This window comes from Diceros bicornis, chromosome 34, assembly GCF_020826845.1.
Source record: "Diceros bicornis minor isolate mBicDic1 chromosome 34, mDicBic1.mat.cur, whole genome shotgun sequence".
NCBI classification, from domain to species: Eukaryota; Metazoa; Chordata; class Mammalia; order Perissodactyla; family Rhinocerotidae; genus Diceros; species Diceros bicornis.
This window is the reverse complement of record NC_080773.1, coordinates 11,299,189-11,326,690: the sequence shown is the minus strand read 5'-3', so window position 1 is coordinate 11,326,690 and position 27,502 is coordinate 11,299,189. Positions and strand designations below refer to the sequence as shown.

The following is a 27,502-nucleotide window of genomic DNA, read 5'->3' as shown; positions in this document are numbered from 1 at the left end:
GTTAATATCAAAAAGGCTTTTATAAATAAGAAACAACACTTAAATCAGAAATTCAGAACTTCATAAAACACATGGAACAGGAAAACCAGGAAGAATAAAACAAGAATTGAGTGAATGATTAATGAAATTAAAGCAGAAACCAAAACAATCTTGATATTAAGACCTGATTATAAGGTAGCAAGCTTAGATTTTACATTTGAATGAAAAAAATTCAAAGAAATAATGGCTGAAAAACTTTCAGATCTGATGAAAACCACTGATCTAGCCATCCAGTAAGTTTCATGAACACCAAGTAGGATAAATGCAGAGATGTACACCCAGAGACATCATAGTCAAAATGTTGAAAGCCAAAAATAGATAATCTTGAAAGTAGTAAGGAAAAATGACTCGTCACATACAAGTGAACCACAATAAGATTAACAGCTGACTTCTCACCAGGAGTCATAGAGGCTAGAAGGCAGTGTGACAACATATTTAAAGTGCTGAAAGCAAAAAACAAAAATCCTGTATCCAGCAAAGCTATTTTTTGAACATGAAAGCAAATTAAAGACTTGCCCCCACACTGGAATTAAGTTAGTATACATCTGAAGTAGAGTCTGAGAAGATGGATATTGTAATGATTACCTAAGAGCAATCATTAGAAAATCATTTAAAAATATATAGTTTTAAAAATCATTAAAGGAATTAAACTGACGCGCTAGAATATATCCACTTTAGACAAAAGGTGGTAAAAAAGGAGAAACTGAGGAACAAAGTAGTAATGAGACATATAGAAAACCAGTAGCAAAATGGCAGACATATTCAAGCATATCAATAATAATATTAAAAGTGAAAGGATTAGACAATCCAATCAAAAGGCAGAGATTTTCTAACTGAATTTTAAAAATAAAAAGATGCAGCTCTACACTATCTACAGGAGATACTCTTTAGATTCAAAGACACTAATAGGTTGAAACTGTAAAAGGATAGGAAAAAAGATACACAGTGCAAACTGCAACCTTAAGCAAGCTGGATTGGCTATATTAATATCAGACAAAATAGACTTTAATGGGGCCAGCCTGGTGGCGCAAGCGGTTAAGTGCATGCGCTCTGCTTTGGCGGCCCGGGGTTCACAGGTTCGGATCACAGGCGCACACCAACGCACCGCTTGGCAAGCCATGCTGTGGCAGCGTCCCATATAAAGTGGAGGAAGATGGGCACAGATGTTAGCTCAGGGCCACTCTTCCTCAAGAAAAAAGGGGACGATTGGCATCGGATGTTAGCTCAGGGCTAGTCCTCCTCACACACACACACAAAAAAATAAACTTTAAGACAAATACTGTTATTGGATAAAGAAGGACATCTAACCATGATAAAAGAGTCAGAATGTCAGGAAGGTATAACAGCTACTAACAGGGCTCTAAAATACATGAAATAAAAATGGAAGTATTTCAGGGAAAATAGACAATTCAACAATAATAGCTGGGGACTTTGTAACTCCACTTCAATAATTGATAGAACTAGACAAAAAATAAGGATATAGAGAACTTGAACAACATTCTAAACTATCTAGAGCTAACAGACATCTATAGAACATTTCATCCGAAATTGCAGAATATACATTCTTGTTAACTGTACATGAGACATTCTCCAGAATAGGCCATATGCTAGCCATAAAATGAGCCTCAAATCATTTAAAAGAATTGAAGTAATAACAGCATATTTTCTGACCATAGGGAATTAAATTAGAAATTAGCAATAGAAAAAAATTTGAGAAATTCACAAATATATCCGCATTAAACAACACATTCATAATAACAAATGAGTCAATGGAGAAATCACAAGAGAAATTAGGAAATACTTTGATATGAAGGAAAACAAAAACATTATATACCAAAACTTGGGATGCAGCTAAAGGATTGCTTAGAGGGAAATTTATAGCTGCAAACTTCCAAGAGGAGAAAAATCTCAAGCAATAATTTAAACCTCTGCCTCAGGAAACTAGCAAATTAAACCCAAAGCAAGGAGAAGGAAGGAAATAATAAAGATTGGAGTTGAAGATAAATAAACTAGGGAATAGAGAAACAGTAGGGAAAAATCAACAAAACCATAAACTTGGTTGTTTGAAAAGATCAACAGGACAGACAAACTTCCACTAAACTGAAAAGTGAAGAGAGAATAGTTAAATTACTAATATCAGGAATGAAAGGGCATATCACAACCAATCTAACCAAAATAAGTATTATAAGGAAATACTATCAACATATGTATGCCAATAAATTTGATAATTTAAATGAATAGACAAATTCTTAGACAAATTACTGAAGCTTCTGACTTAAGAATAAATTTAAAAATCTAATTAGGCTTGCAACAAAGTTATTGATATTATAATCAAGAAACTTCTCACATAGAAAAGCTGAGGTGTAGGTACCTTCACTGGTGAATTCTATCAAACATTTAAAGAAGAATTAACACCATTCTTTCACAAACTCTTCAGAAAATAAAAGAGAGAACACTTCCCAGTGAAGTCTGTGAGACCAGTGTCAGCCTGAATCCAAAACCAAACAAGACATTGCAAAAAGAGAAGCTCACAGACCAATATCTCTTATGATTATAGATGCAAAAATCCTCAAGGAATGCTAGCAAACAGAATCCAGCAAACATGAAAAGGATTATGTACTATAACTAAGTGAGATTTATGTCAGGAATGTAATGTTGGTTTAACATTTGGGAAAAATATATATATATATCATATTAATAGAATAAGGGGTAAAAGTCATAATCATCTCAATAGATGCAGAAAAACCATTGACAAAATCCAGTGCCCTTTCATGATGAGAATACTCACCAAACTAGAAATAGAAGGCAACTTGACCTGATAAAGGGCATCTATGAAAAACCCATAGCTAGAGTGTCTTATTTAATGGTTAAAAACTGAATGCCTGGCCGGCCCCGTGGCTTAGCGGTTAAGTGCGTGCGCTCCGATGCAGGCTGCCCGGGTTCAGATCCCGGGCACGCACAGACGCACTGCTTCTCCGGCCATGCTGAGGCCGCGTCCCACATGCAGCAACTAGAAGAATGTGCAACTATGACATACAACTATCGCCTGGGGCTTTAGGGGAAAAATAAATAAATAAAAAATTAAAAAAAAAAAAAAACTGAATGCCTTTCCTCAGATCGGAAAGAATATGAGGATGTCTGCTCTCACCATTTCTATTTAACATTGTTCTTAAGGTTTTAGCCTGGGCAGTTATGCAAGAAATAGAAATAAAAGGCACCCACACTAGAAAGGAAGAAGTAACACTACCTCTATTTGCAGATGATATAATCTTTTCTATGGAAAATCCTAACGAATCTACAAAAAAAACTATTAGAGCTAATAAATGGGGTCAGCAGGGTTGCAGGATGCAAGATAAATATGCAAAAATGAATTTTTATCCAGTAGCAGTTAATAATCTGAAAATGAATTTAAGGAAAGAATTTTATTTATGATAGTATCAAGAAGAATAATATATTTAGAAATAAATTTAACAAAAGAAGTCTAAGATTTGTATACTGAAAACTACAAAATATTCTTATAAGAAGTTAAAGACCTAAATAAAGGAATGACATCCCGTGTTTATGCATTGGAAGACTTAATATTGCTAAGATGACAGTACTCCCCAAGCTGATCTACAAGTTCACTGTAATTTCTATCAGAATCCCAGCTGGCTCCTTTGCAGAAATTAATAAGATGATTCTAAATTTCGTACGAAAATTCAGATAGCCCAAACAACCTCAAAAAAGAAGGGCAAAGTTGGAGGTGTCACAATTTCCCATTTCACAACTTATTTCAAAGCTATAGTAATCAAGACAACATGAGACTGATATAAGGATAGACATATAGATCAATGGAATAGAATTGAAAGTCCAGAAATAAACTCTCACATTTGTGGTTAATTGATTTTCAGCAAGAGTTTCAAGATAATTCAATGAGGGAAAGAATTGTCTTTTCAACAAATGGTGCTGGGAGGACTAGATATCCACCTGCAAAAGAACAAAGCTGGCTCTGTTGTATAAGATTTCAAAATTCTTTTGATGGTAGGAAACAACATAAAGACGCTTGAGTAGGTGAAAGATGGAACTTTGTTACTTACAGCTGCGAACACCAGAAGGCTGCCACGTAAGGCCACACAGGGAGTTGCACCCAGGAGCAAACTGGAACTGTAGGAGGCCACTTATGTATAGCAAGTGGGGTGGGGTTAGCTAGGTTTTGTGGGCTTCCTAGGGACTGGATATTTTGTGTAATTCCGTGGGCCCAAGGAAGAAGGGGCCATCCTTAGGTTAAACATCTGGGAGGCTCTGGCTCTTGGGTAGATGCGTATTATAACCCAGGAGTGTTGGAGCCTGATAAGGCAAGTAGTTGGGTGGGATTTTAGCAAACTGCCTGTAAAGGGCATTAAGAGTTTTTAGCCATGACTACAAAACTGAGTCAAGACAGCGCTTGTGAAATATTATAATTGACCCCTTGATCTCTTTACATCAGTTGTGAGTTCAATTATTTGGGATATTTGTATGGCTCAAATGGTGGATGAGACTTCTAGGGAATAGGGCAAATGCCATCGTATAAAACAGTGAAGAAAACATTTTATTATGAGAGGAAAACAAGTAGAAATATATGAAATCCTTGTAGGCTGACCTGTAACCACCAAGTTGTGGTGTTCAAGGTTGGTGATGCAGGGTGGGAGGTTGTGGTGGAAAGCTGGAGGAGGAGGGGCAGTAGGAGAAGGTGCCAGGGAATGGAAGGTCCTCTTCCTAGGGGGTTTAGGGATGGATTGATATGAGGCGGTTACTTCTTGGGGGCAACAATAATCTCCGTTAATTGTTGCTTCCTGGGGGAAACAGTAGTCTCCATTAATTTTAATAGTGGCACAGATAGTAACTTCTACAAGACTTCCCTTTAAGTGTAGGAATGTGGGGGTGTTAGCAGGTAGAGTGAGAGAGGCATTGAAGAGACACTGTTTTTGACCCAATAGGGTTTACAGTGGATTAGGGTAGTTTCAGATTCATGGGGATAGAAACTTAGAGCAGGAAGTATAACAGAATCATGGGCTGAGCAAAGAGCAAGCTCAGGAAATGTAACAGAATATATGATGTAAAAGGAAGAAAAGCAGTAAATGTCCTGTGTCCAATTTGTCAGACCTTGGGAGAGGCACCCCATGGGTGTCGAGGGGGAGCTGGTCTCAGTGCCTGAGGTGAAGTTATCTCTGGTGCAGGCCCAGGGAACCCCTCCCATGTAGCCATCCGTTGGGTTTGCTTTGGGTTATGTCTTTGTGCTCTCTGGTTATATATAGGTTTTGAGCCATTTGTAGAACTTGAAGGCAGTGTTGGAGCTCTCTTTAACAGATATCTTTTAATTCAAGGGGCTTTGTTGGTGCACAGTTAGCAAAAGTGTTGCCAGTGTTTTTGATGTTGCTATAGGTGGACCAAAGTAGCTGGGCCATAACTGGCACAGTTGAAGCCCCATTGATGGTAGCTGAATCTCAGAGTTCCTGGCTGTCCAAGGTTTTGCCCAGATAAGTAATGAGAGGGGATTTGCTGCAAATGGGTTTTAGGTCATGTAGTCTGATTTGGGTGCATGTGGTCAATAAGATTTTAGACTGATTTCCACTTAAGATATCTGTAGCTGAGATTGGAGTCCTGGCACTAGCGTGTAGGCAGACCCTTCAACGTTGCCTGTCATTATGGGTCTTTTGTTTTAAGTGCTGGTGTGATTGCTGGTGGGCAAGCCAACAGGGCCTTTGGGCTGTAGGGCTTGTATTAGCTACACTCAAATGGCCTCAGCATTTGCCATGTTTGGTTCAAAAATGGCTTCCTTGGAGGGTTTGGGCCTCCAGATTGCAAACCGATGCGAGCACCCAGACCATTAGCAACAAGACCAATAGCCAACAGAATGGTGTGCAGTTTCACTTGACAGGCTTTTGCCAACTGATACTGATTTTCCTCTGGTATCTATTATCACCAAAGAGGATTCATTTGGTTTCATCGTTATGGGATATGCTGTTGATTTTATTATCTCTGAATGTGATTTTCATTTACTAAGTGGAGTTTTCTATCTCCCTTCTTGGTAGTCCACTCTGTCTATGGGAATAGCCCAGAGCACTAGTTTTAATTTCCTGGAGGGGATCAGGAGGAGAGCCCAGATTAATTTTCAGCCCCTTATAACCCAAATTTTGGGGAAAGTTTCTTGGGCAGGGAAAGTTCAAGCTCACATGGATCACATACCAAGTGGACACATGTCTGGCTCATGATAATCTATGATTAATGGTGCCAGGAGAGTATGCGCCCTCGATCTGATCTCCAGCCTTTATGAAATGGCAGCAGGATTGAAAATCCGTAAGGATAGAGGGAGACATTATTAAAGGGCCTCATATGTGATGAGTCTTCATACACATGGAGGGCAAGATAGATCCTTCTTTAATATAGGGCATGGTGATAGGGAGGTTTCATAAAATTTCCGTGAAATGTGAGTCAGCCAAGGGGCCTTAAATTAAGAGAGATTAAGACTTGGGACAAAAGAGAGACACGTTTGGGGTCCTTTTGCCAGACTGGCATTTAAGAGGGAGCTATTTGAAGATACATTATGTCTCTTAATTAAACCAGCTGCCTAGGACCTATTGGGAGATGAAAGCTCCATTGAATGCTTTTCCCAGGGGCCCAGCATTGTGTATTTTGAGAAGTGAAATGTGTGCCTTGGTCACTGTCAGTAATGTCTGGAACTCTGAAGGGAATAAGGAGTATCCTGGTGAGGCCTTGTATTGTAGCCTTAGTGTATGTAGAGACGTGTGCGGCTTTGATTTATATTTTGAGTATCTGTGAGGTGAGAGATTCCCAGAGTTCTTTACCCTTAAGGATGGGAAACTCTTAGGCCCAAGAGTTTGGAAAAATATGCAGATAGGGCCATTTGTTGGCTAGGACGTTTAGTGCTAAGATGACTTCCTAAAGTTTGACCACTTGTGCTGGCCCTTGGATCCCATCCTTTATCAGGGACATCCTAGTTAAGGAATGGAAAGCAGCAACATTCCACTGAGCTCCATCCCCTATAGCAGTGGCAGTGCTGTCCATACAGTCTGTGAACTCGCATTGCTGTTTACTCAGTTAGTCCCAAGGGCCTTCCCAGGTAGTCCGGGGGCCTGGGGAAGAGGTGACTTCCTCTAGCACCATGACACAGGCAAGAGACTAAGGATAGGAGAGCCCACTCCTTGCAGGTGGAATATTCCAGAGGACTCAGGTTTGGCTCCATCCTATAGGATGTATCAAGGAGGCCTCAATACCTGTGCTGAGCTTGTGGAGTGCTGCTTCAATGATTGCATAATTCCATGAAGCAATGATTCCATGATTCCATGATGGCATAATGGACAGCTGGGTTCAGAGGGTCCCAGGCTCAGGGTCTGTGAAAGCCTCTATTTCCAAGAGATCTCAGCATATGGCCAGCTAGTTGTTACTCTAATGATGTATACTACAGGGCCAAAAAGGGCAGTTTCTTGAATCATAAGCCCATGGGCAACTTATGGCCATCATAGGTGGTTCAGAGACTCCAGAGGCATGCGAGGAGGTTGCTACAGCCTCTACAGTGAAGGAGTCTCTGAGGGCACTAATAGCAGTGACTGTTGATTTTAATTTGAGTGGATTCTGGAGCCTTTTGTTGGAGGGGGCCCTGTTCAAGGTGGGATAATTTGTAAGTAACAGCATCAGTGAGGTTAAGTAAAATTTGTAAATGAGGATTATGTTGCCTCCAGAACCCAAATAAGCCTAAAAGACATTATGGGTGCTGAGTGGTTTAATTGGAGTTTTTCAACAGTGTTAGGGATAGAGCTGTCCCTTTTTACCAATAATTTTCAGGAATTTAACCAAAGTGTCAGGGCTTTGCACTATGTTTGGGACAATGGCCCATGCCTTTTTTGTAAGTATTTGTATGTCTTTAATGAGTATGTTCAATGAATCTCCTCAAAGGAGGATGTCATCAATGTAATGTCTTACCTGTGTTCCTGGAAAAAAGTGGATGCAGTTAAGATCTTGCCTTCAAGATTGCGTACAATGGCAAGGCTACTGAGGTATCCGTAGGTAGCCTGGTAAATGTGTATCATGTTAGGTCCTGATAAGGGAGATACTTAGGATGGGAGTTTAGTAAACTGCCTATGAAGAGGAATTGAATTTTTAGACATGACATCAGAATTGGGTTAAGACAGCCCTTATGACATGTTTTATCACAGGCTTATACTTCATGCCACACACAATTGACTCAAAATGGACCATTGACCTAAATGTAAGAGCTAAAACCATAAAACTCTTAGAAGAAAACTCCATCTCCATTACCTAGGTTAGGCAGTGGTTTCTTTTATGTGACACCAAAAGCACAAGCCATCAAAGGAAAAGAATACCTAAACTGGACTTCATGAAAATAAAAGACCTTTGAGCTTCAAAGGACACCATCAAGAAAGTGAACATATAGCACACAAAATGAGACCCAAAATGTGCAAATCATATGTTCATTAAGGGAATTGTGTCTTAGGATATATGAGGAATTATTACAACTCAACAATCAAAAGACAACCAAATTTTAAAAACGAGCAAAGCATTTGAATATACATTTCTCCAAAGAAGATATACAAATGGCCAATAAACACATAAAGATGTTCAGTATCATCATGGAAACACAAATCAAAATCACAGTGACATACTACTTCAAATCCACTGGGATGACTATAATCCAAGAGATGGCAAAGGTGTGGAAAAATTGGAACTTTGATATATATATATTTGGTGGACTTGTAAGAGGATGCAGCTGCTTTGGCACAGCGTTTGGCAGTTCCTTAAAATATTAAACATAGAGTTACCATATGACCCAGCAATTCTATTCCTAGGTATATATCTAAGAGAAATGAAACGTATGTCCACACAAAAACATGTACGTGAATGTTCTTAGTAGCATTATTCATAGTAACAAAAGGTGAAAAGAATGCAAATGTCCATCAGCCGATGAATGGAAAAAAAGGTGGTGTATCCACACAGTGGAACATTATTTAGCAATATAAAGGAATGAAGTACTGATCATGCTACAACATGGATGAACCTGGAAACATTATACTATGTGAAAGAAGCCAGTCACAAAAGACCACGTACTGTATGATTTCATTTATATTAGATGTCTACCTAGAATAAGCAAATTTATAGATAGAAAAAATAGATTAGTGGTTGCCAGGGTCTGGGGAAACGAGAGAGTGGGAAGTAATTGCTAATGGGTATGGGATTTTGTTTTTGGGGTGATGAAAATGTTCTAAAATTAGATAGTGGTGATGGTTGCACATCTCTGTGAATATACTAAAAACCACTCAGTTGTACTTTTAAAAGGATGAGTTTATGGAATGTGAGTTATATGTCAATAAAACTGTTGTTATAAGAAACAAATAGGAGGAAGATGCTATAGCTAGTGGGGGTGGAGAATGGTGGTAGTGGTGGTTAAATTCACAGACCTATTTGCTGATCAAGTAAGTGTTAATGTGTATAAAGCATCCGGCACATAGTATATGCTCTGTGGAAATTATTTGTTCTACAGCCGCTTTCACAGGTGATCCACAGCCTTACATTTAGAGGCAGAATGATGTTAGGCAGGATAACTGGGAGGTGCTGCTTCCAAAGTTGCTGAATTCAGGTGACGCTATGACTCAATACAACAGGCAGTTGTTTTCTGTTAGAGGATGCTTTGGACTTGTTCCTTGGTTACTTGATGAGTCTAGTGTGACTTCATGTAGCCTGGATGAAGCCTATGCTTTGGACTCATAATGCTTCTTGCACCTGGAATGTGAGAACCAGCCAGGGAAGTACCTGAGGTGTTTAGTGTGTTGGGCCTGGGGGAAAGAGGCAGATCTTAGTTGTGGGAAGCGTTTGCACCGGAATTGGCCTACATGGGTACGACCATTTCCGGGCCTGAGAGCCCCATCAGTGTCCTTGAGCTGGGTACTGTGTGGATATATTTGAATCAGGGCCCCCTAGGCCATAAAAGATGAACCACTCAGACCAGGTCAGAGAACCCCAACTGCATCACAGGGATTGGGTACTGCTTTAGCATAAATTAATTCTTCTACATCTGTGTTTTTGGGATTGGGGAAGAGATGAGATTGTTTAGACTTCTGCAGATCTTCTCAGTATATATTTTGGGACATGGAAGTGACCAGGTGCCATGAAGAGGGGAGGAAATATTTATCTCAACTTAGTCGTTTAGAAGCAGGCCTGTTCTCATGGTTTCCCGTTTCTTCCCAGACTGTCTTCTCAGGACTCTGCACTTCTGCACGAGAAGAAGCCAGAGGAGGACTCATAAGTTGCATTTCTGAGCCATGCCCCATGTGAGTTGGTGTTTCTTTTTCCCTTCATCAAGTAGTCATTGTTTTCTAAGATATGAATGTTCAATATCCTTATCTCCAGCCTTTCTGCCTCACCAAGTGTCTGCTGTCCTCCTCACTCCCATTCTAGTGAATGACAGGAATGAGCCCCAGGCCTTCCTCAACTGCCCCTGTCTTCTCTACCATATTTAGGGATCTATTTGAAAATCAGGAAATGTATTTGAGGAAAGAGTAGAACCTCTCCTGTCATAATGTGGTTTGATGAGAGGGGACTACACATGAGAAATTTGATCTTTCTCATTGACCTGAATTTTCTGGTTGATTAAGATGGAAATTGGTGTTAGTGTCAGAATGTGGTGAGATCTCCTGCTGTGTGAAGCTTTTAAGACTGGAAATGTGATCAAATGCAGGATTGAGAACAGAGAGATAGAGCATTGTGTCAGGGAATACCTCAGAGATTAATGCCAGTGACAAGGTCCATTTTGAATTTGAATAGTATGTGTAGGTCAAGGGCCACATCCATGTGAGTGTAGCTCATCTTTCATCAGCTTTCTCTTGCTCTAAATAATCAGAAGTGTACTGTGAGCAATGATGAGTGATCATATGATCATCTAGATGATTAAATGGTTGAGAATTTTAGAAACAGAACTGTGAAGGATGTTAGAGGAGGAGTACAAACTACCACAAAGTAAGAGAATGATTACGATCATAATGTGGAATATTATGTAGACTATAAAAATGATATCTGTGAAAGGATTTGCCAGGACAAGGAAGAATATTATTTCTAAATTATTCTGAGACTTGACTTGGAAAGAAATTCTTAAATTACATGTAAATCTTATTTTCTTTTTCTAAGATAAACATTTTAAAACACATTTTGGAATGTACCCATTAGGTTTATTTTTTTCTCCTTCCCTCCCTCCTTCCATTCCTACCTTCTTCCCTTTCCTCCTTTCTGTTGTTTTCAGTTCTTTAAAGGGAAAAGCGGAGGAAGGAACTTGCAATTTATTTGAAAATTTGCATGTGTTGTGTGCTTACACACATTATTTCATTTAATCAGAAAACTCCACTCACCTGGCTTTTGTTCGTTACCATAGCTGTTCCCAAGAGGCTGTGATAGAGTGATAGGAATGTTCAGGAACTGTTCAGGCGCTCTGCATTTATCACACTCACTTCCTTTCTGTTACCTACCCACATTGCAAGCTTCCAGCTTCAACATATTCGCTCACTGTTTTGGCCCCTTTATGTAATACTTCTCTCTTCCCCTCATTACTTCTAAAAAATATTTCTTTATTTTGCCATTAACACTTGGGTTTGTCATTTCAGAGGTTAGTGTTGTTCGAGGATGTGGCTATAGACTTTTCTCAGGAGGAGTGGGAATGCCTGGATTTGGAACAGAAGGATTTGTACAGAGATGTGATGTTGGAGAACTACAGCAACCTGGTCTCACTGGGTAAGTGTGTCTTCTCTTAATAATTTGACTTCAGTTTTTGTGAATTTTGGGAAACATATGTGCCTAGCTGAATTTCAGACCCCTAGTCCCAAATAAATTGTTTGTGCCTTATAGACTTTGATATGGACAGCTCCATTGGCTACCTTTATCTTCTCTATTCTCAGATATCCTTCCTCTGACCTTTTCTCTAATTGACCTTCTTAACTTGATGAAAAATGGACTCAATTTTAATTCTGGATAAGCAGAGCATAACCATATCCATTTCCATTCTTATCAGCAGGATTTTGCATTTTTAAGGCAGATGTGCTGTCCTTATTGGAGCAAGGGAAGGAACCCTGGAAGGTTGTGCAGGATGTGACAAGAAGTCAGAGCTCAGGTGAGTAAGAGATGGTCAGGCAAGGGGAGGCCATTGTGGGTAGAATCAAATTGCTTAAAAAGTTGGCCACACCTTTGAGATATTAGCTGGAAAGTTTCCACAAAGACCCAACCAAGGCCTGTGGAGTAAAAGCCTGAGCCCTAGAGGGCAAAACTGTCATCAATTACCAAAGGAAACCTCTTCTTCACCCCGTTTACCACTTCCCTGCTTTTCTTTCATTTTCCCCTGTATTTTCAGACGGGGAATAGCCTTCCATTTTACCTGTATTTTTGATCCAGTGAAACCTGTATAAGAGTCTTTATCCAACAAAATATTTTTTAAATGCCCTGTATATTCTAAGTATTGAGAATATAGCAGTGAACAAGAAAAATTCCCTATCCTGTGGATCTTTCCTAGCAGAAGAAAGAGTAACAGATAAGAATGTACAAGGAGTGATAAGTGTTATGAAGCAAAACAAAAAGCACAGAGAATAACGGAGTAGTTGGGGGAGGTGTTCTTCTAGAGAGAGTGGTCAGGGATGGCTCTCTGAGGTGCTGGCATGGGAGGAGAGACGTGAAGCAAGTGCTGGAGTAAGCCATACAAATTCTGAGAGAAGAGCACTTAAGGCAGACTAGCAGTTGCAAAGGGACTGAGGTAGGAATGAGTTTGATGCTTTTGAGGATTAGCAGATAAACAAGTGTGGCTAGAGTGAGTCAGGGAGAATGGAAGTAGTTGAAAATGAGGTCAGAGAGGAGGTGGGGCTAGATCACATAGGGACTCGTAGGCCATGACGAAGAATTGGGATTACAATTAAAGTACCATGGGAGTGATGGGCTGATTTCGAGCAGGGGAGTGATGTGATGATGTGATTAAACTTGTTATTTTTTAAAGCAGTGTGCTCTATATTAAGATTTTTTTGTGTGTTTTTTATTGGGTTTTTTTGAGGAAGATTGGCCCTGCGCTAACATCTGTTGCCAATCTTCCTTTTTTTCTTTTTTTTCTCCCCAAAGCCCCAGTACATAGTTGTGTATCATGGTTGTAGAGTTGTAGCTCTTCTTTGTGGGCCACTGCCTCTGCATGGCCTGAGGAGCAGTGAGTAGGTCCACGCCCAGGATCTGAACCAGTGAACCCCGGGCTGCTGAAGCAGAACACGCAAACTTAACCACTACGCCACCAGGCTGGCCCCTAAACTTGTTATTTTTAAAGAACGCTGTGGATACTGTATAGCAAATAAACTGGGAGCAAGAGTGAAGCAGGAAAACCAGTTGGAAAGCCATTTTTTTAGTCCAGATTAGAGATTATGGTGGCTTGCATGAGGGCAGTAGGAAGTGAAGGTGACGTGAAGGGGTCAGATTCTGAGCAGATTTTAAAGGTAGAGCCTCTTGCTGATTAATTGGAAATGGTGTATGAAGAAAGAGAAATCCAGGATAACTTCTTAGATTTCTGCCTAAGCAACTGGATATCCTTTTCTTAGGGAAGACAAGTGTTCAAGAGTTGTGTTGTGTTTTGGACATGATACTTTAGAGATATCTATTAGAAATGGGAAGAAGTCAGGAAATGACCTAGAAAGAAATAATATAAATAGTATTTAAACTTTAGGCTTAGAAGAAATCATTTATGAAGTTATAGTAGTTATAAAAGAGAAGGACCCAGTGTGCTCTGCAGTTTGGTCAGAAAGAAGGAGAAGGTTCAGCAAAGGAGATGAGAAGGAATATCCAGTGAGCTAGTAGGAAAATAAAGAAAATGTGTTATCTCAGAAGCCAAGTGGAAAAAGTTATTTAAGAAGGGCAGGGTCTTTCATATCCGAGAACACGAGTAAATTGAAGACTGAGAATTGATCACTGGAGTTGGTAATGAGGGAAAAGAAAGCTATAGATTGGTTCGGATAGAAGGGAAGAGAGGAAAATGGGAGATAGTGTAGCATAGAGGATGATCGGAAGAACTGGAGTCACATAGACCAGGGTTTTAGCTCCAGCTTTTTTTTGTGTGTGTGAGGAAGATCGGCCCTGAGCTAACATCTGCCAATCCTCCTCTTTTTGCTGAGGAAGACTGGCCCTGGGCTAACATCCATGCCCATCTTCCTCCACTTTATATGGGATGCCGCCACAGCATGGCTTGCCAAGCGGTGCTTTGGTGCGCGCCCGGGATCCAAACGGGTGAACCCCAGGCCGCGGAAGCGGAGCGCGCGCACTTAACTGCTTGTGCCACCAGGCCGGCCCCTCCAGCTTTTGTCTTAAGCAAATTACTTTACTAGACTTGAACACCACCACGACCCCCCATTTCCTCATAGTTTAAGAGGAAAAGAACACCTAACTGATAAGGTTATAGAGAAGATTTGGAATACTAAATGCAAGTACATCGCCTTAAGTTCTCAATAAGAGATAATTTTTATGGAATAAAAATTAGTAGAAATGGGAAAACTACATTTCTGCTGCATTTTGAAGTATGGACTGAAGATTTCAAAATAGAACCTGGCAGAATAGCTCCCATCAGAGAGCTAGAAGACATCCTAGGGGATGCTCTCTGCTGTGACTACCCTACAATCAAGTTTTTCCTGATGATTCTCCTAACTAAATACCTCTTGATTCTGTGTGCTCTCCCCACATCCACTGGCAGCACTTCAAACTAAGCCCATACTATTTCTTTTTTTCTTTTTGTTTTTTTTGTGAGGAAGATCAGCCCTGAGCTAACATCCGTGCTAATCCTCCTGTTTTTGCTGAGGAAGACCGGCTCTGAGCTAACATCTATTGCCAATCCTCCTCCTTTTTTTTTCCCAAAGCCCCAGTAGATAGTTGTATGTCATAGCTGCACATCCTTCTAGGTGCTGTACGTGGGACGTGGCCTCAGCATGGCTGGGGAAGCGGTGTGTCAGTGTGCGCCCGGTATCCGAACCCGGACCACCAGTAGTGGAGCTCGCGCACTTAATCGCTAAGCCACAGGGCCGGCCCCGAGCCCATACTATTTCTAATCTGGGCTACTACAGTAGTTTTCTAACTAGTCTTTACACAACAGCTAGAATAATATTTTAAAAAAATAGAAATCAGATCACATAATGGTAAAATCCAAACTAGAAAGCCCTGCCTAATCTGGCTCCTGCAGACCTCTACACTCGTACCTTAGACACCTCTCCCCTCTCCCATTAGGCTCCAGGCACAGTAGCCGTCATTCATGACCTCAGACACATCTAGTATCTGTGTACCTGGTCTCTAGTATATGCCCTTCCCCATTAGGGCACTCCCTCTGCCTGGAATGCCCTACTCGCCTGACTAACTGCTATGCTTCTTTAGGTCTCAACCTATATATCATTACATCCTGAGAAGTCTTTCCTGACCCTACTCTCAATAATAATAACCTGGTAGCTTTTCTTATAGTAATTTCCAAGCTATAATTATATAATTCTTTTCCTAGTAAGACTGTCACTCCTTTGGCTGCAACACTACACGTTACTATCTGTGAAGGAGATCTGCAGAGCTCTCTGTGCTCCTAATTAAAGCGAAGCCTTCAAAATCTCACATGATCCTGGTAAGACCAGCCCGACAGGCCTCAGCACTGCCCAGCAGAGTTTACAGGAGATAGGGTCACTTCCTGTACTAGCATGGCAGTATCTTTCTTACCACTAGAACTGTCTAAGAGACCAATTCCCATTAGCAAAATTATCCACCTTCCCCTAAGAGATTATTTAGGACTAATCTCAGTTTGTCCTACATCTTTGATTGCCTCACTCGCCCAGAAGTCCAGTCTTTCAAGGACACCAGTCATCAGCTGAACTCTTCTCACCATACAGGTCTGTATATGTATCTCCTAATCAGACTTAATTCTCCACCATTTCCTAACACTCAAATCCCTTTCACCATACTGTTTGAAACTCTGTAAGATATATCTCAGACTCTGGATATTCCTTTCACCTTTTGGCTTCAATGAACCCTTAGCCATGCCATGAACATACAACTTTCCCTTGGAACACTTGATAATGGTGGTGGTTTTGTTTTCCTCCACAGTCCATTATTTTGCCTCATCAAAGCCCCCAGCTCCTTTAAAGCACTTCAAAGACTGAACCACCCACTGTGCCTTCTTGTCCCATCATCTCCCAATTTCCTCTCCTTGAATAGACTAAGATCAAAACACTTGGCCCACTGACTTTTTCTCCTCCACTACACCTGTCACCATTCTTGGTGACTTCAACATCCTCATAATAATACATCTCAATTCCTTAACCTCATTTCAAATAATCTTTCTCCTCCAAATTCCTTCACTTATTCACTACCATAAGTGATACATAAACCTTTCAATTACCAGCCCAAAATCTCTGTTTCAGACATTCCCTCTCTCTGAGAGCTACTTCCTAACTTTTCAGCTAACTTACTCTTGTACCGCCACTTCAACCCATATGTTGTGATGTCTCCCACATTAAAAAAATAAATTGTGTTTGACCAGGTTACATTTTCTGTTCCATTACTTTGCTCTCCTCATAGCTGTGAATTATCTATACCTTCTCACTTTCCATTTTCTTTCCTCTTTCAGCTGTAGTTATAGCCATTGCTGAGTGCCTTTTCTCTTCCTCCCTGGATGATTTTATAGCATGCTCAAGAAAATGCTTTTTTTTTTTACTAGATTGCAAACACATTTCATACTTTAGACATGGTATAATTCCTCCATCCCTAATATATGCCAGAATCATTCAACAATTTGGATATCTCTTAGTCTAATTCTTTGTATGGATTGCCATCTCTTTACTTCTTGTTCTACTACCACTTTGGGCCAGCTCATCAGTTAGAGGAATACAAGCATTGGGTTCCAAGTTTGCCCTGGACCCTTACAGAGAGCATTAGGAGAGTCCAGGGTTTTTATTTACAGAGTTTTCATTTAGGGAATTTTGTTAACATTTAGAACAAAACTGTACCAACCACATGATTTTTAAAAATGTATTGTTATAAATATACAGAAAAGTACATAAAACGTGTACAGTTTGGTGAATAACCACCCATCACAAGAGATAAAACATTGCCAGCACTCCAGAAACCCCCTTTGATTGTATATATTTATTACCTATATATACATTTCTAAATAGGATTATTTAATTTTGCCTGCTTTAGGATTTTAGATGAATGACATCATATTATGTGTATTCTTGTGTTCTTTTGTGTCTTGCTCCTTTCACTCGGTATTATATTTGTGAGTCATCCATGTTGGTAGCTCTAGTTCATTCATTTTTTTAGAATTTCATTGTTTGAATATACCAAAACTAACTTTCGATTTTTAACTCTCAGTCTACTCTTGGTTAAAATTTGGGTCATTTCTAATTTTAGCTGTTATAAATAATGAAGCTATAAATGTCACGAGACATATTTACTCATATACCTGAGCATGGGATATACCTATACCTAGGTAGGGATATCTACCTAGGGGTAAAACTGCTGGGTCAGAGGTATATATATCTTTGATTTTACTAGATAATGCCAAACTCTGTTCTAAAGTAATTGTACCACCATACGTTCCTATCAGCGTATATGAGAATCTGGTTGCTCTACATCCTTAACTACACATAATACTGTCAAATTTTAAAATTTTTGCCAATCTAGTGGGTGTGTATTTGTGTCTCATTGAAATCTTATTTCCATTTCCCTAATTACTAATGAGTTTGGGCTCTTTTTAATATATTTATTGGCCATTTAGAACTTTTGTAGATTTCTAGTCAAGTCTTTGGCTTATTTTTCTATTGGGTTGTTAATCTTTCTCTTATTGACTAGATGGGTTCTTTATGTATTATAGATACTAGTTCTTTCTTAATTATTTGTGTTTCACATATCTTCTCCTGCTGTGTGGCTTGGCTTTCCACTCCTTTTCTAGAATCTTTTGATGAATAAAAGTTCTTAATTTTAATGTAGTGGAATTTATCAGATATTTCCTTTATGATGGAATTTTTTTTTTGTGATCTATAAAAAATTCTTCTGTACCTTACATTCATGAACATATTTTTCTATATCATTATTATTTTCTAAAAGCTTTTTAATTTTGCCTTTCACATTTAGGGTTAAAGTTAATTTCACTCATCATGTGTGAAATAGGGGTCCAGTTGTTTGTAGTTTTCTTGGCAAGATTAATTGTAAAGTCCATTTTCTCCCCACTGATCTAAAGTGCTTCTTCAGTCAAGTATAATTTCTATTTTTATGTGGGCATATTTCTGGACTTTCTATATTTTAGCTCTGTGCTAATAATACATTGTTTTAATTATAGTTGCTTTTAGTGCATCTTGCTTCCTAGTGGAGAAAATATTCTCACCTTCTTTTTCTTTAAAATGTGCTCACTTTTCATGGTCTTATGTCCTTTTAATTAGCTTGACAGCCCTCTCCGCTCCAATGTGTTTGGATTTTGATTAAGATTGCATTGAATCTACAAATCATTGTGGGAGAGAACTGACATGTGAACAATTTTGAATTTTCTCCATATTTTTCTTAATAATGTTTTCATATGTTCTTTCAATAATGTTTCATAAACATTGTATCTCTCTCCGTTTATGTAGGCTTTACTTATATTTCTCACTAAGGATTTAAATTATTCTCCATACAGGTCTTTTACATCTTTAGATTTGTTCCTAGATAATATTTATTTTTATGCTATTTTAAATGATATTTATCTTTCAATTTTCTACTATTCCATTTCCTTTTTCATTTGTTGCTTGGATAAAGGAATAGAATTTTTATTTGTATATTTATTTTGCGTCCAAAAAACTCTTTTAATTCTCCTGTTAATTTATCTATAGTTTCTTTGGGATTTTTTTTAAGTGTGATATCATCATCTATGAATAATGATGTATTTGTTTCTTCCTTTCGGAATTTTATTTTTCTTGTTTTATTGCACTGGCTAGGAACTGCCAGAGAGTTCTCTGGGATCTCTTTTATACAGGCACTAATCCCTTTCATGAGGGCTCCACTCTCATGATCTAATTACGTCCCAAAGACCCCATCTCCTAGTAAAATCACATTGGAGGTTACGATTGCAATGTGAATTTTGGAAAGATATAATCATTCAGTCCATTGCACCTAGGTATATCATATTCAAACTGAAAGAATCAAAGACAAAGAAGAAATTGTGAAAGAAGCCATAGGGGGAAAAATACTTTACCTACAGAGGAACAAGGGTAAGAATCAGACTTATCTTCAGAAACCAAGCAAGCAAAAAAAGAGTAGAATGAAATATTTAAAGTATTGAAAGAAAAAAACCCCATTCTGTAGAATTCTGTATCCAACAAAATTATCCTTTGAAAGTCAAGGAAAAATAAAGACTTTCTCAGAAAATAAAGACTAGGAAATTTGTTGCCAGTAGACCTGCTGTGCAAGAAATGTTAAAAGAAGTTCTTCAGGGAGAAGGAAAATGATATAACTCAGAGACTTTGATATACATAAATAGAGAGAATTAGAGAAGGAATAAATGAAGGTAAAATAAAATATTTTTCTGACTCTTAATCAAAGAAATAATAGTTTGTTCAAACTAATAATAGCAGCAATATATTTGATAGTTATATCTTATGCATAAGTGAAATGAGTGAATGCAACATTATAAGGTACAGAGGGAAGAGTGAGAAATACTATTAAAAGGTACTTGCACTACCTGTGAAGCAGTATAGTGTTATTTGATAGTGGACTTGGTTGGATTGTAAGTATATATTGCACACTCAACTACAAAAATGTTCTTAAAGAAGTATAATTGATATGCTAAGACAGGGAGGAAAAATGGAATCATAAAATACTCAAGTAAAACCAGAGAAGCAAAAGAGTAGAAGACAAAAACAAACACAAAACAAAGAACAAGGGCAACAAATATAAAACAGTTACCAATGTGGTAGATAATTAATCCAACTACATCAATAATCAGTTTCAATGTGAATATTCTAAATACACCAGTTAAACAAAAGAGACTGTCAATGTTGATTAAAAAAAAGACCCAACTATATGTTTTCATCAAGAAACCCATTTTAAATATAAGACATACATAGATTAAAAATAAAGGGATGGGGTGCTGGCCCGGTGGCGTAGTGGTTAAGGTCGCATGCTCTGCTTTGGTGGCCTGGGGCTTGCAGATTCAGATCTCAGGTGTGGACCTACGCACTGCTTATCACGCCATGCTGTGGCAGGCATCCCACATGTAAAGTAGAGGAAGATGGGCACGGATGTTAGCCCAGGGCCAATCTTCCTCAGCAAAAACAGGAGGATTAGCAACAGATGTTAGCTCAGGGCTAATCTTCCTCACCAAAATAAAATAAAATAAAGGGATGGCAAAAGATATACTATGCTAACACAAATCAAGAGAAAGATGGAGTAACTATGTTAATTTAAGACAAAGCATATTTCAGAGCAAGGAAAAATTATCAGGGATAAGAGAGGAATTACATAATGATAAAGGGGTCAATTCTCTAAGAAAATGTAATAATCCTTAATGTTACATGCCTAGTAACAAAGTATCAAAAAACATAGAGCAAAAACAGGTAAAACTGCAAGGAGATATAGATTGATTAATCCACTTATTATAGTTAGAGCCTTCAACACCACTCTATCAGTAATTGACAGATCCAGCAGGCAGAAAATCAGTAAGGATATAGTTGAACTAAACAGCACTACCAAGCAAGTGGATCTTAATTGACATTTATAGAATACTTCATCTAACAAAAGCAGAATACACATTCTTCTCAAGCTCACATGGTACGTTCACCAAGATAGACCACAGGGCTGGCCCAGTGGCATAGCGGTTAAGTTCCCACTTTCCACTTCGGCAGCCCAGGGTTCACTGGTTTGGATCCTGGGTGTGGACCTACTCACTGCTCATCAAGCCAAGCAGAGGCGGCGTCCCATATAGAAGAGCTACAACTCTACAACTATGATACACAACTCTGCACTGGAGCTTTGGGGAGAAAAAAGAAAAAAAAAAGAGGAAGATTGGCAACAGATGTTAGCACAGGACCAATCTTCGTCAAAAAAAAAAGACCACATTGTGGGCCATAAAACCCACCTTAACAAGTTAAAAAGAATAGAAAGCATACAAACCATACTCTCAGATCATAATAGAATTAAACTAGAAATTAATAGCAGAAAGGCAACTGGAAAATCTCAAAATACTGAGATTAAACAACACACTTCTAAATAACATATGGATCCAAGAAGAAGTCTTAAGAGGAATCAAAAAATATTTTATGCTAAATGAAAATGAAAATACAACTTATCAAAACTTGTGGGAGGCTATGAAAGCAATGCTTAGAGGGAAATTTATAGCATTGAATGCATGTTAGAAAAGAAGATTTAAAATCGATAATCTAAGCTCCACTGTAGGAAACTAGAAAAAGAACAGCAAATTATATTGAAAGTAAGAAAAAGAAAAGAAATAACTGAAATTAGAGCAGAAAGCAATGAAACTGAAAACAGGAAAAGAATAAATAAAATCAATGAAACCAAAAGAAAGTTCTTTGAAGAGATAAATAAAAATAATAACCTACTAGCCAGGCTAACCAAAAAAAAAAAGGAAATTACTAATATCAGAAATGAAAGAGGGGCCATTGTTACTGATTCCATGGACATTAAAAAGATAATAAATGAATATTGTGAACAACTCTCTGCCCAGAAATTTGATAACTTAGATGAAATCAACCAATTTTTTTAAAAGACACAGATCTACCAAAACTCACACAATAAGAAATAAATTACCTGAACAGGCCTATATCTATTAGTGAAATTGAATCAATGATTAATTACGTTCCAAAATAGAGAACACCAGGCCCATGTTGTTTCACCAGTGAATTCTACCAAACATTTAAGGAACAAGTGATACCAATTCTCTACAATCTATTCTAGAAAATAAAACAGGGAACACTTCCTAACTCGTTTTATGAGGCCAGCATTACTTGTCAAAGACATTACAAGAAAGGAAAACTACAGACCAATATCTCGCATGAACATAGATTCAAAAATCCTCCAGCAAATAGAAAGGAAGTTAAACAATGCTTAAAAAGAATTCTACACCATGACCAATTGGGATTTATTCCACTTATGCAAGGCTTCTTCAGTATTCGAAAACCAATGAATGTAATCCATCACATTAACACACTAAAGAAAAAAATCATATGATCATATCAATAGATGCAGAAATAGCATTTGACGAACAAACACCTATTCATGATGAAACCTTTCAGCAAACTAATAATAGAAGGAAGCTTCCTCAACTTGATAAAGAACGTCTATGAAAAAAAATCCCTACAGAGAGGATTCTGGGAAGATGGCAGAGTAGGAAGCCCCAGGAATCTGCCTCCCCACCTAGACATCAGTTGTACTGGCAGAATCTGATATAACTATTTTGGGAATCTGGAGTCTTCAGAAGGCTTGCAACTTCCAGGAGAAGGCTTGGATGGTAAATTGTGGTTAATTTCAGTTCTTAGCACAGTAGCAACTATTCATCCCCCAGCCACAAGACAGGCAGCTGTGCACACGTTCTTGGAGCACCTTACACGCACCTTGGGAGAGCCAGGGTGGACAAAAAGGAACTGTCCTCCAAATATTGGAGATCTGCTTTTGATCACAGAGTGGCAGACAAAGAGGGAGTGACCATTATTGTTGCACTTCCCCTGATTGCTGCAGCCCGTCCCCATCTGGCTGAAGTGACTTCTAGGAGATTTAATGGCCCAGCACTCCTTTTTTCTTCACATTTATTTTTCTTTTTCCCATTTTTGGAGCCAGACGTTAAAGACTAGGACATTCAAAAATGACCACATATATGGGACAACTCATATAAATGTAATTATATAACATGTAGTCTTTTGTGACAAGCTTCTTTCACTAAGCATAATGTTTTCAAAGTTTATTCATGTTGTAGCATGTGTCAGTATTTCTTTTTATTGCCAAATATTTCATTGTATGGATATACCACATTTTATTTATCCATTCAGCAGTTAATGGATGTTTGAGTTGTTTCTACTTTTTGCTTATTATGAATAATACAACACAATGTTGTGAACATTGTGTACAGATTTTTATATGGACATATGTTTTCCGTTCTCTTGGGTATATATCATGAGTGGGATTTGGGGTTATTTTGGACATTTCTATTGGGTATATAAGTAGGAGTGAAATTGCTGGGTAATGTGGCAACTCTATGTTAACCTTTTGAGGAACTGCAAAACTGTTTTCCAAAGCAGCTGTACCATTTTCCATTCCCATCAATGTATGACAGTTCCACTTTGTCCATATCCTCCATATTCTCCCTGTGTCACCTCTCTGTAGTTTTAATTTGCGTTTATCTTAAAAAGTTTGAGTATATTTTCACATGGTTAAAAGCCGTTCATATTACTTTTCTATCAACTGTCCATTTCTCTAGTCCATTTTTATATAATGTTGGTAGTCTCTTTCTTTCTAGTCTACTTTTAGAAACTTTATATATTAGGGATATTTCACCTTTGCAAATATTTTTTCCCAGTTTGTCATTTTACTTGCCTTATCATGTTTTTGACATGGCAGCCTTTTTTTTTCTTCTTTGAATGTAATATGGTCATTTTTATCAAGTTGTGATTAGGAAAGTTTTCCCCATCCCTAGGTTACAGAAGGGAAGTCACCCAAGTTTTATTCTAATTATTTGTATGTTTTCATTTCTGTAAATGTGGACATCTGATCTATTTGGAATTTATCTGGCTGTATTATCTGAGGAATTAATGCAATTTTATCCTTTTTCTATATGTTTATTCTTATGTTTATCACTTCATTTATTAAAAAGAGTCCATCTTTTCCCTACTGAGTTGAGCTGCCAGCTTTATTGTATACTAAATTTGCAGTTGTAATTCTGTCTGTTTCTGGATTTTTCTTTTCTTCTACATTGATTCCATTGATATTTTATGAGTGTGAATATAATATTCAATTTGAATCTACCATTTCTACCTTACAAGTTTCATTTTTCAAGGAATATGAAAATAGCATTTGTTTACTTTCTTGTTATCCTACAGACTGTGGATCCAGCAGTGAGACCAAGAATCTATCATCAAAAAGAGAAATTTGTGAAATAGAATCATCTCAATGGGAGATAACAGAACAACTTGCAAGCCATAAGTGTGAGTATAAAAGTTTTCAAGATGATAGGGAATGCAAAGACCAGTTTGAAAGCCAATTAGGAAATAAAGAGAAACTTTTCAGTCAGTTAGTTATCACTTATGAAGAAATTTCCAATTTTAGCCAGATCACATCCCTTACATTAAAACAGAGAATTCATTCTACTGAGAAATCCTATGAATGTAAAGCGTGCAGAAAATACTTCATCCATGGCTTTCAATTGACTGAACATCAGAAAATTCATTCTGATGAAAAATTCTATGAATGTAAAGAATGTGGAAAGGCCTTTATTCAAGGCTCACAACTTACTTACCATCAGAGAGTTCATGTTGCTAAGAAACCCTACAACTGTAAAGAATGTGGAAAAGCCTTTATTTGTGCCTCGCAACTTACTTATCATCAAAGAATTCATACTGGGGAAAAACCTTATGAATGTAAAGAGTGTGGGAAGGCCTTTATTCGTGGCTCTCATCTTACCCAGCATCAAAGAATTCATACTGGTGAAAGATCATATGAATGTGATGAATGTGGGAAGGCCTTTTTTCGTGGCTCCCAACTTACTTACCATCAGAGGGTTCATACCGCAGAGAAACCCTATCAATGTAAGGAATGTGGAAAGGCCTTTATTCGTGGCTCCCAACTTACGGAGCATCAGAGAATTCATACTGGTGAGAAACCCTATGAATGTATGAAATGTGGGAAAGCTTTTAGTTATGGCTCACAGCTTACTCTACATAATAGACTTCATACTGGTGAAAAACCCTATAAATGTAAAGATTGTGAGATGTCCTTTATTCGTGGCTCACAACTTACTGAACATCAGAGGATCCATACAGGTAGGAAACCACATGAATGTAAGCAGTGTGGAAAGGCCTTTAACTATGGCTCACAGCTTATTCGACATCAGAGGATTCATACTGGTGAGAAACCCTATGAATGTCAAGAATGTGGGAAGTCATTTATTCGTGGCTCACAACTTACTGAACATGAAAAAATTCACACTGGTGAAAAACCCTTTGAATGTAAGGAATGTGGGAAAGCTTTTATTCGTAGCTCACATCTTACTCAGCACCAGAGGATTCATAGTGGTGAAAAACCCTATGAATGTAAAGAGTGTGGGAAGGCCTTTATTTATGGCTCACAGTTGACTCAACATCAGAGAATTCATACAGGTGAGAATCCCTATGAATGTAAGCAGTGTGGGAAGATCTTTATTTGTGCCTCACAACTTACTCTACATCAGATTTTTCATACTGGTAAGAAACCATATGAATGTAAGGAATGTGGTAAGGCTTTTATTCGTGGCTCACAGCTAACTTACCATCAGAGAGTTCATACTGGTGAGAAGCCCTATGAATGTAATGAATGTGGGAAAGCCTTTATTCGTGGTTCACATCTTACTCAGCACCAGAGAATTCATACTGGTGAGAAACCATACAAATGTAATGAATGTGGGAAGGCCTTTAATCGTGGCTCACAACTTACTCAACATCAAAGAATTCATTCTGGTGAGAAGCCTTATAAATGTAATGAATGTGGCAAGGACTTTAGACGTCATTCACACCTTACTCAACATCATAAACTTCATAATGGAGAAAAACTGCACCAAAATCTTAGTTGGGTACATCCTTTACCTGTCTGTCCCTGACATTCAGCTTTGGAATGTTTGAAAATTCAGATTATTAATGTGGGAATCCTTGTTTATTTTCACTCATAAGTAATTCACTTTCAGAGAATTCACAGTGAGAAAGGATAGATTAATATAAATGCAGAATCACTTTTCATTATATTTCATTCTTTGTTAGACATTAGTGAATTTATTATAAGATCACAACCCTAAAATGTAGGCTTCTCTTGTTCAGCATCATTCTCTTCAGCATCATCTGAGCTCTACCATTTACTATGTGTGTGTTCCTTTGGGAAAATTACCTAACTTTTAGTTTGCTCATTTATAAAACATTAATATCATATTTCTCATCATAGTGTTTTGCAATTTAAAGGAGTAAATACAGATAAAGCCTTAAAGCAATGTGTAATACATAGTTTATGCTTAATAAATGTTAGCTATTATTGTAAACATTTTTATTTGGTATTTTAATCATATATCATTACAGAATTCAAATGAGAGGGAGACTTTACAAATACAGTACATAAGGTAATCTTTTCATCATTTTTACTAAGCATCAGATAAATTATTTTGGAACAAAAGATTCTAATATAATTAATGTGAGGTTATTCCTTGCTCTGAATCATAAAATTCTTACTAGAAAGAAACCCTAAGGAAAAAAATAAGTATTTGGCTGTTACAAATAAAGCTGCTTATGAACATTTGTGTATAGGTTTTTGTGTGAACATAAATTTCCATTTCTCTGGTATAAATGCCTAACAGTGCAATTTCTGGGTCTTACAGTAAATGCATGTTTTCTCTTATAAGAAATGGACAAATTATTTTTCAAAATGTCTTTACCATTTTACATTCCTACGAGGAACAAATGAGTGACCCAGTTTCTCTGCATGTAGCATTTGGTGTTGTCACCACTTTTTATCTTACCCATTCCGATAAGTGTGTAGTGATATCTCTTTGTGGTTTCAATTTGCATTTCCCTAATGGCTAATGATATTGAACACCTTTTCATGTGCTTATTTCCCATCCATATATCCAGTTTGGTGAAATGCCTTTTCATGTCTTTTACTCGTTTTTTAATTGTACAGGCATACCTCAGAGATATTGTGGGTTCGGTTCCAGACCACTGCAATAAAGCAAATATCGCAGTAAAGCAAGCCACATGAATTTTTTGGTTTCCCAGTGCATATAAAAGTTATGTTTACACTATACTGTAGTCTGTTAAGTGTGCAATAGCATTATGTCTAAAAAAACAATGTACATACCTTAATTAAAAAATATTGCTAAAAAATACTGATCATCATCTGAGCCTTCAGTGAGTCGTAATCTTTTTGCTGGTGGAGGGGCTTGTGAAAAAAAGCAGTATCTTCAGATCACAATAAAGTGAAGTGCAATAAAATGAGATATGCCTGTATTTTTTTTTTTTTACTGTTGGGTTTTGAAAGTGTGCTTTCTGTATTGTAGATGATACTAGTCCTTTGTTGGATACATGATTTGCAAATATTTTTTCACAGTGCATAGCTTATCTTTTCATACTTTTAACAGGATCTTTTGAAGAGCAAAAGTTTTCAATTTTGATAAGGTTTAGTTTATCAATTTTTCCTTTTGTGGATCTTGCTTGTGGTATCAAATCTA

The 27,502-nt window shown here is 37.8% G+C and overlaps 1 protein-coding gene across 6 annotated transcripts in view; it reads left to right on the top strand.

The window, feature by feature from the left end:
* Nucleotides 1-26,329, top strand: part of LOC131396784 (zinc finger protein 345-like) — a 34,290-nt gene extending 7,961 nt beyond the window's left edge. For 2 of the 6 annotated variants that reach the window (XM_058529182.1, XM_058529183.1), the window contains exons 3-7: nucleotides 10,279-10,361; nucleotides 11,685-11,811; nucleotides 12,089-12,187; nucleotides 15,897-15,950; nucleotides 24,141-26,329. In XM_058529182.1, coding sequence (XP_058385165.1) covers nucleotides 10,353-10,361; nucleotides 11,685-11,811; nucleotides 12,089-12,187; nucleotides 15,897-15,950; nucleotides 24,141-25,891 — 2,040 coding nt within the window. In that variant the 5' untranslated portion in view covers nucleotides 10,279-10,352 and the 3' untranslated portion in view covers nucleotides 25,892-26,329. The remainder of the gene's footprint in view (nucleotides 1-10,278; nucleotides 10,362-11,684; nucleotides 11,812-12,088; nucleotides 12,188-15,896; nucleotides 15,951-24,140) is intronic. The other 4 variants (XM_058529184.1, XM_058529186.1, XM_058529188.1 and 1 more) reach the window with 4 other exon arrangements.
* Nucleotides 26,330-27,502: the final 1,173 nt, after the last annotated feature.